The sequence below is a fragment of the Xenopus laevis genome, chromosome 1L, assembly GCF_017654675.1.
Source record: "Xenopus laevis strain J_2021 chromosome 1L, Xenopus_laevis_v10.1, whole genome shotgun sequence".
Lineage (NCBI taxonomy): Eukaryota > Metazoa > Chordata > Amphibia > Anura > Pipidae > Xenopus > Xenopus laevis.
This window is the reverse complement of record NC_054371.1, coordinates 23,953,001-23,964,089: the sequence shown is the minus strand read 5'-3', so window position 1 is coordinate 23,964,089 and position 11,089 is coordinate 23,953,001. Positions and strand designations below refer to the sequence as shown.

General features: G+C 36.9%; 1 protein-coding gene across 2 annotated transcripts in view; it reads right to left on the bottom strand.

Moving 5' to 3' along the window:
* Positions 1-2,343: 2,343 nt before the first annotated feature.
* The window catches only part of dok7.L (docking protein 7 L homeolog), an 83,404-nt gene continuing 74,658 nt past the window's right edge, over positions 2,344-11,089 (bottom strand). The window contains exons 10-11 of one of the 2 annotated variants that reach the window (XM_018228393.2): positions 9,259-9,411; positions 2,344-3,671 (exon numbers count right to left, since the gene is read on the bottom strand). In XM_018228393.2, coding sequence (XP_018083882.1) covers positions 3,535-3,671; positions 9,259-9,411 — 290 coding nt within the window. In that variant the 3' untranslated portion in view covers positions 2,344-3,534. The remainder of the gene's footprint in view (positions 3,672-9,258; positions 9,412-11,089) is intronic. The other variant, XM_018228397.2, reaches the window with a different exon arrangement.

The following is an 11,089-nucleotide window of genomic DNA, read 5'->3' as shown; positions in this document are numbered from 1 at the left end:
TTTACCCCAATGAATGTGTTGCAATGTTCACGAGTTAATAGAACTAACTGTAGCACATCAGCAAAATATATAAAATATGATCTAAAATGAATCCAAGCTACGGCCACGTTTTTAGTAGTATAAAAGCAAAAAACAGAAGTAGAATAGAAAGATAATTCTAATTTAATGTTACACAGTACTGTATGCAATTTGAGATTAATACATTTATTCAGTATTGCAGAAATGGGAAAATAACTGTTCAGATGTTTGTTTTTATTACTCACAATTCCAAAAAAAACAAAAAAAAACCTGACTAAGTGAGAGAGAATTCTTGTTTAGTTCAAGAAATGTTTTGGTTTGCTGACCTATATAGTAGAATTGTTTTTGAATTAATACATTTGTCTTACCAGTTCTAGGGCCACAATATTATTTTTTGTTTATTTTTTTGAGTAATCACTGCAGACTTTCCTCTACTAATGTGGTGTTGATTTTTTTGGGATATTCATAAATTCAGTCTTTCATTGTTCATTATAATTGTGTATAAATCTATTGTTACTATTGTCCAAAAAACTACACCGAGAATTCCATGTTTATGTTCTTGAATTGTACATATTAGAATTAAATTAAAATATATTATCTTGTAAAAAGAAACATTAGATGCATTCCTTAGCAAATTACAGATAAAAGCACCGTTTGTATAATTCTCATAAGAATTTTGATTATTATAGTGTGGAATTGGAGAACAAATACTTTAAGGGGCAGATTTATCAAGGGTCGAATTTCGAAGTACAAAAAACTTCAAAATTCGACCATCGAATTAAAAGATTTCAAAATCGAATTTGAAGTTTTTTCAGCAAATTTGGCAATCCTGCGATCGAATAAAAATCATTCGAACGAACTATTGAATCGTTAGAATCTAAAGATTGAATCGTTAGAATCGAACGATTGAATCGTTCGGATCGGACGATTCAAACAATTTCATCTATCGATTGAAGGATTTTTATTCGATGTGTGAAGACTTTAAAAAAGTTTGTAGAAGGTCCCCATAGGCTAACGTAGCACTTTGGCAGGTTTAATTTGACGAAGTATTGAAGTCGAAGTTTTTTTAAAGAGACAGTACTTCGATTATCGAATGGTCGAATATTCAAACCATTTTTACTTTGAATCGAAGTCGAAGTAAATTCGAAGTCGTAGTATTCTATTCGATGGTCGAAGTATCAAAAAAAAAATACTTTGAATTTCGAATTTTTTTACTTTGAAAATTCCCTCGAATTCACTTTGATCCTTAGTAAATCTGCCCCTAACAGTTAGTATAAATTGTTTCCTGATTTTTTTAAAAAAAATCAATCAAATGTTTCTATTTTTACATTTGAATTCACATACTCTGCTGTAATTATACACCGGGTGCCAATATATCGAAACTCACATTTTTGAGTAATTTATATGCTGTAAAATAACATTGTACCCATCATTTTTAATTTTCAAATGAACACAAAAAACTTAAATTGAAAAACAGCATGAATTTTGCTAATACAACTCCCATTGACCTCTGCATGAACTTGGCAGCTTTTAGATGGCAAATTTTTATATTAGATTTTTTTTGTGCTTAAAGAGATACTGACACCAAAAATTAAACAGTTTTTTACATCTATCATAATATTGCCTTTGAAAGCAACTTATAACTTTGCCATAAAAAGTATTTGCACAATGTTTTTACATTACCTGTCTGATGCCCCATGTTCCTGTATGAGGGGGCGGCCATATTTGTGCAGCAGGAGTCCGTTAGTATTAGAATATCTAACTGACAGGCTGAGATGTGACAGTCAGGTTGGCAAAAGAGTCAGATTTAGAAACATCAACTAACAATAACTTAGATAAACAAACCTCTCAGCAAAAAACGATCAACATGACCTATAGGTAACTTTTTATGTACATTCATATTTTAAAAAGTAGTTTTTTAGTGTCCGTATCAATTTAATAAATATTGAAAATTCGAATTTCACAAAAATTCAAATTGAGATAGGGTGTTATTTATCAAAATCCGATTTTTTTTTTTTTTTTCAAAGGAAAAAAGGCCAACTGAACTAGAATCCACAATGTGACCATATTTATTTTTTTTAAAAAAAAGCACAATTTAATTTAATTTAATCGTGGAGAAACTCGATAAAAATCCAAATCGTAAATTTTTTAGAGTTTTTTCCCAAATCAAACGATATTTGGGTGTTTTTTTCCCAAAAGGCACACATTTTTTGGATTTTTGCCCTAAAAGTCTGAAATAGTCAGATTTGCGGGCTAATTCCAGCCCAGACCACAGAAACTTCCAAATAGGATAGGGACCTCTCCCATTGACTTCTATACAACCTCAGCAGGTCTGAGATGCCGGCTTTTCGGATAGTAAAAAAAAAACCCATCCAGACCTTAATAAATAACCCCCAAAAAGTTTGAATGTTCATAAATCTACTCCTTAATATCAGCAATTTCATTTGAAGGTGTGTGACTTCAATAACAACAGCTGTTTCTAACCTTTTTTTTTTAAAATCATCTATATAAATTCTATCATATGAAGTTCAATACTGTTTACAAATAGTGTCACCAGCAGTTGTGTTGCATTTTACATAAATAACACATGCAAAATCAAAAGTTTTTGGCACTTTCTTCCTGGGTTTGAAAATGAAAGAAATATTCCCAATACAGAATTATAATTAAGAAAAAGTTAATTAAATTCCAATAATGTACATAAATGCCCCGGAACATGTAATTATCATATACAGTAACAAGGAGAACATTCTACAAAAAACATTGTGTGTAAGACCATTAAAACTCAGGAGGTATGTTGCAGAAAACCATTAATTATAAAAAGTATATGCAAATGACATTAAATATTGATTGACACAAAAATAAATAGTATGTTATAGAAGTCCCTACAAAATAGTACTGCCACATTGAAGGACATATGGATTTTAAATTCAAATACTCATTTTAAATATAATTTAAATACAATATTCTAGACAACTTTCGGCATTGCCTTCAACCATATATGATAATTTTTGTAAAATATTCCAGAAAACCTAAGGCATTGACTGAAATATTCCAGAAAATAAAGTGATTATTTTATAGAAATATTCTAGAAAACCTTCAACTTTTCCTCCAACAATACATCATTAAAATGGAATACTTAAAAAAAAGAGAGAAAACTTTGGGCACGGCCTTCAACAAAATAGGATCGTTTCTGTGGAATAATCCAGAATACCTTGGATATTGCCTTAAACCAGATAATTCTACATGATTTCCAGTGTGGAATATGAGTTCTGGAATGACCCCCTGTATTAATATGCTACATGTTCTTGCAAATGAAGTGTGAGCTGTTCTGAGACAACACGTAGCCTGTCCGTTAATGGAACGTTAGGCCTTGAGAGTTTGCAGCACATTTGGCCCACATACCACAGATATGGCCACCAATGCACCTATGTTTGGAAAAAACAGTGGTTTCTTCAGCAATTACAATAGTTCAGTGCCCCGTCGACTTGGATGCACACTGCCCTTTCTTCAATCTGGTCACTGTTGTGCTCCTTTTCTTTTCTGTTCAAGCTCCTGAAGACGCTCCTCTCTTGACTGTGCATGCTGCGATCCTACTTTATGGGCCGTCTCTGTTGCAGCAATGTCTATTTGAGCATACTTGGTAGAACCTCCTCCTGAGAAGCAAAGAAGATACGGTGTCATTGCCTGAGTTGGGCCCAGATTTGTTACATTTTAAAAATGTATTTACCAAATGTTTCGCAAAAACAGATAAAATGTATTCGTTTGTGTAAAGGTGAAATTAACAAAAATTAATTAATAGAAAATTGTTTAGAATGTTCTTTAAAGGGATACTGTCATGGGAAAAAACATTTTTTTCCAAATGAATCGGTTAATAGTGCTGCTCCAGCAGAATTCTGCGCTGAAATCCATTTCTGAACAGAGCAAACAGATTTTTTTTTATTCAATTTTGAAATCTAACATGGGGCTAGACATATTGTCAATTTCCCAGCTGCCCCAAGTCATGTGACTTGTGCTCTAATAAACTTCAATCACTCTTTACTGCTGTACTGCAAGTTGGAGTGATATCATCTCCTCCCTTTTCCCCCCCAGCAGCCAAACAACAGAACAATGGGAAGGTAACCAGATTGCAGCTCCCTAACACAAGATAACAGCTGCCTGGTAGATCTAAGAACAACACTCAATAGTAAAAACCCATGTCCCACTGAGACACATTCAGTTACATTGAGAAGGAAAAACAGCAGCCTGCCAGAAAGCATTTCTCTCCTAAAGTGCAGGCACAAGTCAAATGACCAGGATCCCTTTAAGTACTTTTTTTGGTTTCATTATTTCTGTTTTACACTGCTAATATATATTTGCAACAACACTACCCCTTGTTGTTCTGTCCAGGTGGCTGGCTGCCAGAGGGTTCATTTACTAAAAATGACTGAAAAGTGCCCCCTGAGATTTCTCTGCTCAGTTTACGGTTATCAGCACTTTTAATTTAATAATATAGCAATGAGGAGTAGTACTGAGTGGAGAAGCATCAGGAACCACTTTCTGAATCAGTAACTAATGCATTTAGCAAAAGTACTATGAATAATTTGATCTGAATTTGTTTGGAGGTGTTTCCCTGAAGCCTACATTCTAATATAAGTAGCAATAATTAACCAACGTTCCCTTGCACAAAACATCTTCCAAAGAGCCCACAAACAAAAATTATATTTACTTTTTCAACCCCTATGTGGTTGTGTCCGTATGTACTAAATTACCTAATTACATACCCGGAAGTGTAGGACGCACGCAAACGAGGCACCCAGATAGTGATTGATTAGGGTATATATACCTCCACTAAACCTGGTAAACATCAGAATCCCCTTGACAAAGGCCTTGGTGCCGAAACGTTGGGGCCATTCACATTTTCCTGGTAGGTGTATCCGCTCCTTGCTTGTTTCTTGCTTACTATGTATTACTAATGAGTGGGTTATATTCTATACGATTTTTTTAATATTGTACAAATTGTGCCATGTATTGTATGGCGTTGTTTATGTAAAATGCCTTTCTCTGCATAAAAGTAAAAGTAAAAATTAATTTTTCAAACCACTCTCTCTCTGAATTGCATTTTGTGTTGAGTGTGCGAACATACAGACGTTTAATGTTGTTATATAATTCCATGGTTATGGTTTGTGTGTCTTCAGTGAATCGGCTTTCCTGTAGAAATCTGCCGCGATGAGGGTTATGTATGTCCGCAATAAGTTTACTTTCCTATCGATATCTATCATTATACAAGAGTTGTGTTTATAATAAATACTTCTAGTTTCTTGTAGCTACATAGGGGCAGATTTACTAAGGGTTGAATTTTGAAGTACAAAATTCTATCTCTTCTATCTCTTATCTTATTTTTGTTGCATGCGACAATTCACATGCGTTTTGTCGCAGCCCGTCGGATCGCGACAAAATCGCTCGTGTAGTCCTACCCTTAGGGAATGGAGTAAGTCGAAAATGAGTAGCTTTGCTGTTATTGATTACTTTGTTTACTTTTCTGGTTTTTCTTCTCTACAACCTGACATTTTAAGGGGATGTCCTACTGATATGGTAACGTTTGTTAAAATAATTATTTTTCTAAATAACTTAATCAGCAAAAATGCAAAATATGCCATCCCCGTGAACACCCTTAAATAGCTGACTCCTGCACCTAGAGCACCAGGCTCTGCAAAGGGTAGGAGCAAGGGCATTCAGCTCAAAATACATGGTGATTTGCTCATACATTTGACCCCTACCTTATCTAAAAGAGTTCATATATTATGCATTCACTGTTCAGGGTTGTCCCTTTGAGTTGTTCTTGTCCAACTTTTCCAGTTTTGACGTTGTTATTAAATAATAAAGGGCATTATTTATGCAGCCTGTATTTTAATGGCACTCAAGATAGATTATATTGTCGGTTATTATCATTTTAGCAGGCTGGAAGAGTTGTTATTGCCTTTCTTCATTTGTTGTTCCTGGGCTGAGACATCACTAGATTTTGTAGGGCATAGCTGGCACTGAAGGGCACAAGAGAAATTCTATTCGCCAGCAGGCACATTCTACATCATGCAGTTTATCAGAAGTTATTCTACTCGTAGAAAGCTAGCACCACCAACATTATTACTGTAAAGTCGTTTTGTTTTTTAATTTGTGCGTCCTTTTAGAATATTTTATAGCTGAGGTTTCCCAATAACACAGTAACCAGCTGATTCCAAACTGTTCCCTTTTTCAGAATTTTTCTCCCTTTTATATGTTCATTAATTTAAGATAACTATTATTACTGCTTTTCCTAAATGCCTTCATGTGATGCATATGAATAATATATGGAAATCCTGGAGCTTCCCTGTATATACAGTACAGTATTTATTGGTTGGTCAGAGAATGATAATTGCCTTAATTCATTTATGCAGATGGCAATTTGCTCTATCATAGTAACCCATAGACACTAGCTACGATCAGTCTATAGAGATTAGATCTATTATTATTTTATATACAAAAAGGAAAGGTTGTGGGAGCACTCCATGGCTTAATAAAAATGTAGTAAAATACAATGGAAGTGCTACTGATCTGGCCAAATTAATTCACTAAGCGCCGAACGCTAGCATCAATTCACTAGCGTTGGGCATTTTCGTTACTTCGCAAATTCACTAACGAACGCTGGCGTAGATTCGCTAGTGTTACTTCGCACCCTTACGCCTGGCGAATTTTCGCTACGGACGTAACTACGCAAATTCACTAACGCGCGCAGTGTACTGAACGCCACCTTTTACGCTAGACTTCCTTTGCCACCTCAGACCAGGCGAAGCGAAATAGGGTAGATAGGGATTGCTTCCAAAAAAGTTCAAATTTTTTTCTAAGTCCTGAAAAATGCTGGCGTGTTTTCTATATTATGGGTGGTAGGCTGAAACAGATCGAGAATTTTTTTGGGGCTCCCCTCCTTCCCCCCTACATTTCCTAACTCATGGCAACTTACCTAGACAGTGGGCACATGTGTAGGGCAAAAAAAAAATTTTATTTGATGTTTTGAAGGTTTTCTAGGCATTTGTAGTGATTCTACGTATTCCTCCATTGAAATTTGAATTTGGCGCCGTATGCAAATTAACCTTCGCTAGCATAACTTCGCTTCACTTAGCGAATCAACGCTAGCGCAACTTCGCAACCTTACGATACCCCTGTGCGCAACTTCGGAGTTTAGTGAATTTGAGGAGCGCTGGCGAAACTACGCCTGGCGAAGCGCGGTGAAGTTGCACCTGGCGCAACTACGAATCTTAGTGAATTTGCCCCATAGAGAAAAATAAGAGAAATTGATCAATGCACATTCCCTGGTCCCCTGTCATATCGGTAATCTATACAGATGCATGTATTTACAAAGACTGGGGTTTTTAAGTTACAGAATTATGATAATAAGATCGATAAGCCACCATACCATGTCAAGGTAAAACCAAATGGCGGTCCCTAAGTATTTACCTCTGGTCATAATATTAAATGCTAAAGCCTCCAAGAGCATTACCTGAAATAAAGGTCTCCCGACCTGGGCATTGGCTTCAATCATACGGCTTAGAACTCTTATTTTATATGCGCTTAATAAAATGCTAATCTACAATTTTTGGCCTCATGAAAAAGATAAAATAAGAGTTAATTATCAGAATGAAAACTTAAATGCAACAATATACTGCACATATAGGCATTGGTAACTAGATACCCAAGTCCCTACGCCTGCCAGGTCCCTTTTGGTAGTTAACTGGAAATGACTGAGCCTCCCAGGAAAAGAAAGTGATAAGTCATGAAAAGGTCAGTTGGACAGTCACTGGCAATTTATTTAGTTGGGTTTAACTAGTATCTGATCTAATATGAACATTGGTCCATGGCCCCAACTACCATGCATTATGATTCGATTATAACATGGATTTCCCACAAATACAGGGGTTTTCATTTTGTTGTTGGCTCAAGGGCTGGCATCCTAAATTAAATTGCAATAAGCCCATGAACAGTGATTCTTTTCAACACTCCCCCATAATGCCAATGTACCAACTGCCACCCAGGTTAGTAACACATGTAATTCTAAACACCACTCAAAAATGAATATATTGAATGTGAGTACATATTTGTTCATCATTGTATGACTGCTTTGTATGAATATGAAGAATTATATCATAAAAAAAAAAATGTTACGGCACACCATGGCTGTGACCAAGGAGACCACTGAGTCATCGGATGATACCAAGATCTTTCAGTGAATTACTGACCAACTTATTCACCCTAAAAGCAAACTGAACAACAACGATTATTTGTTGTTTTTACTGTAATTATTATTAAAGGAGAAGGAAAGGCTCCGTGCACTTGGTGGTGCCAAATGTTAGGCACTCCCAAGTGATTGTATTGACTTAACTGAAACCCTATGCCGGTGCTCCTATCAGCAGAAAACCGCACTGGCCCGGGTTTATACCAGTGAGCACCACGGATCGATCCTCTTCCGGCTTCATCTTTCTTCAAATTTCCTGGGGCAGACGCATGCGCAGTTGGACGAAATAGCTGACTTTTTTAGTTAAAGTTCGGCTTTTCCTTCTACTTTGCATGCACAGCCGCCCGAAGAAAGAGGAAGATGGAAGAGAATCGCTCCATGGTGCAAACTGGTATAACCCCGGCCGGTGCAGTTGATAGGAGCACCGGCCCAGGGTTTCAGGTAAGTCAATACAATCGCTTGGGGGTGCCTAACATTTGGCACCCCCAAGTGCACAAAGGCTTTCCTTCTCCTTTAAGATTCATTGGAAGGAGGGACGTTGCTTGGGGGAAACAACGAACACTATTCTTGTTGCATGAATGTTGGACCCCATTTTTATCCCTTTGGTCAATAATTAAAAACAATTGTGCTGCAGATGAGCTTGTTCTGTAGGCTTATAATTTCCAAGAGGCTGTTAGGGGGAGTTTCAACTTCCATGGACTCATTCACAGCTACTCTAAAGTGGAATCAAATTGTATGAACCAAGTTTGCAATGGAAAACAACGTTGCTTTCTGGGGATGTTAGTTTTGTTACTATACCGTTCTGTTCCTGTATTCACTATGAAAAAGGACTATACCATCAACAAAGCACATGCAACACATTGATACAATAAGCAGAGAGGAAAATGGCCTTTTGTTAAAATACACTTTAGCTTTCTATCCACTGATGGGAGTTGATTAATTAAGTTTATTAAGATGAAGACTGGATGGTCTAGGTGGATGAGAGCAGTGCATGTTACCTCTTATTCCTGTATTAGGATCTTGAAGTTCTAATGCCAAGTAATGGAGCTGTTTCTTTGCTGTAGGGCTGATGGGAATATTAACATATGTTGCTGATTCACTGCGAGGTCGGTCAGATACCAGTGGCTCGGCTGGATAAGCTGCTGCCCCTGCTGACCAGATGAAGCAGACATATTCTGGTTAATGCATACTTGCAGCACAGAATTGCAGATCGAAATCTTCCATGCTAATGAACGCTGAAGCACAGACTGCACAGATTTCTACGTATCATGCCTAATTTGACACCAGCGCCATTATGGACCTCCGCGTAAATGAAAACCTTTTCCAGCTTCACATATAGTTGTCTATTTTGGGTATGGTGTCACTTTATTTCTAATAACAATACCGGCTAATATGCACAAGTTAATCTTTCAAGAAGGTTAGTTGCTGCCTCCTCTGTGTAGTGGATGTATATTGAAGGGAAACCTATTCATATGCAGTGCAGTTAGAGCACCAACCCACAAAAATAGCCATGGTTAAATTGAGTTAGATTGCACCTTTCTTATATGTTAATGCAGAGCCTTCCAAACTTTATAATGTATAGTAGCCCCCAACTTTTGGTTTGGCAAAACAAGATGACCGTTATGAAAAGATGGCGCTAGCAATAGCCCTGATATAGCTCTGTAGCTATCTTAGGCATGAAATATATATTTAATTTCAGATTTCACCCCAACTGGCCTCCGCACTGGAGGCCTATTTACTGCTTTGACAGAACCACAGTTTAACACTTTTTGAGCAAGAAAAAGCAAATGTCCAAGAACTAAAAAAAGTGAACCCCTCTAACATGAATTGAAGAGAAGATTATGACAATCCTCTTTTATACACTTTAGTGATCATTACATGTATGATAGAATTAATAGAACAACTTAAATGGTAGATTTTTTTTGCCAGACATAAAACTGCCTGCTGTCATGTGATACTGGCAGTTGCATTTAGTAATAGTGGGGAATGCCCAGACTGGGTATTCCTGAAAAATAGATTGATGTGAAAAAGGAAATACAACTTCTTTTAGATCTGCAGTTTTACAAAATTTGAACGTCACTAACAATCTTATAATTCTCACCAAGTCCTAAAAGTAGATACATCTAACACAATTTTACTTTGCCATCATGAAGCCAAAGACTACGTGAAGTCAACTCTTATTGCATTCAAGGCAGTGGCCGACTGGCCCAGCGGGATACCAGGAAAACTCCCAGTGGGCCCAGGTGTCAGTGGGCCTCTTGCTTCTAATCATTTAGCCTATTTCTTGTTCATTACCTGGTCATGGTCATTCCCATTTCTTTATGGGAAAAAATGTGTAATGATGGAAGACTAGAGTATAGTAAGTCGATAAAAGACTAGGAGAATAAAGAGGTTGAGTGAGGGGAGGAGGAATAATAGTTTGGAAAGTGGGGCCCATGGTCTAAGTTTTTCTGTTGGGCCCACAGTCTAAGGTTTTCTGGTGGGCCCCCGGCATCCCACTCCAACACTGATTCAAGGTTCTTACAATCAAGTGTACTCTACTATATGATCAACAGGAAGAGCTGCCACTACTTTGTGAGAGCAGAACCTTCAGTTAGTTTTGAAGCATGCCCAGTAGAAAAGAAGTCTTCAGATAATCTCTCAAAAAATTGTTGCTAAACACCAGTCTGTGATGGGTAATTGTGAATTTTTTCCAGAGGTGTCCAATATTCTGCAATGGTAAAATGTTCTGGCAATTTTCCTGGGGGCAAGCATTTAAAAAAAAATCACCCAAATATCAGACCAAATGATGTTCCAAGAAATTGCAAAAGGACCCCTAACCTACATCCT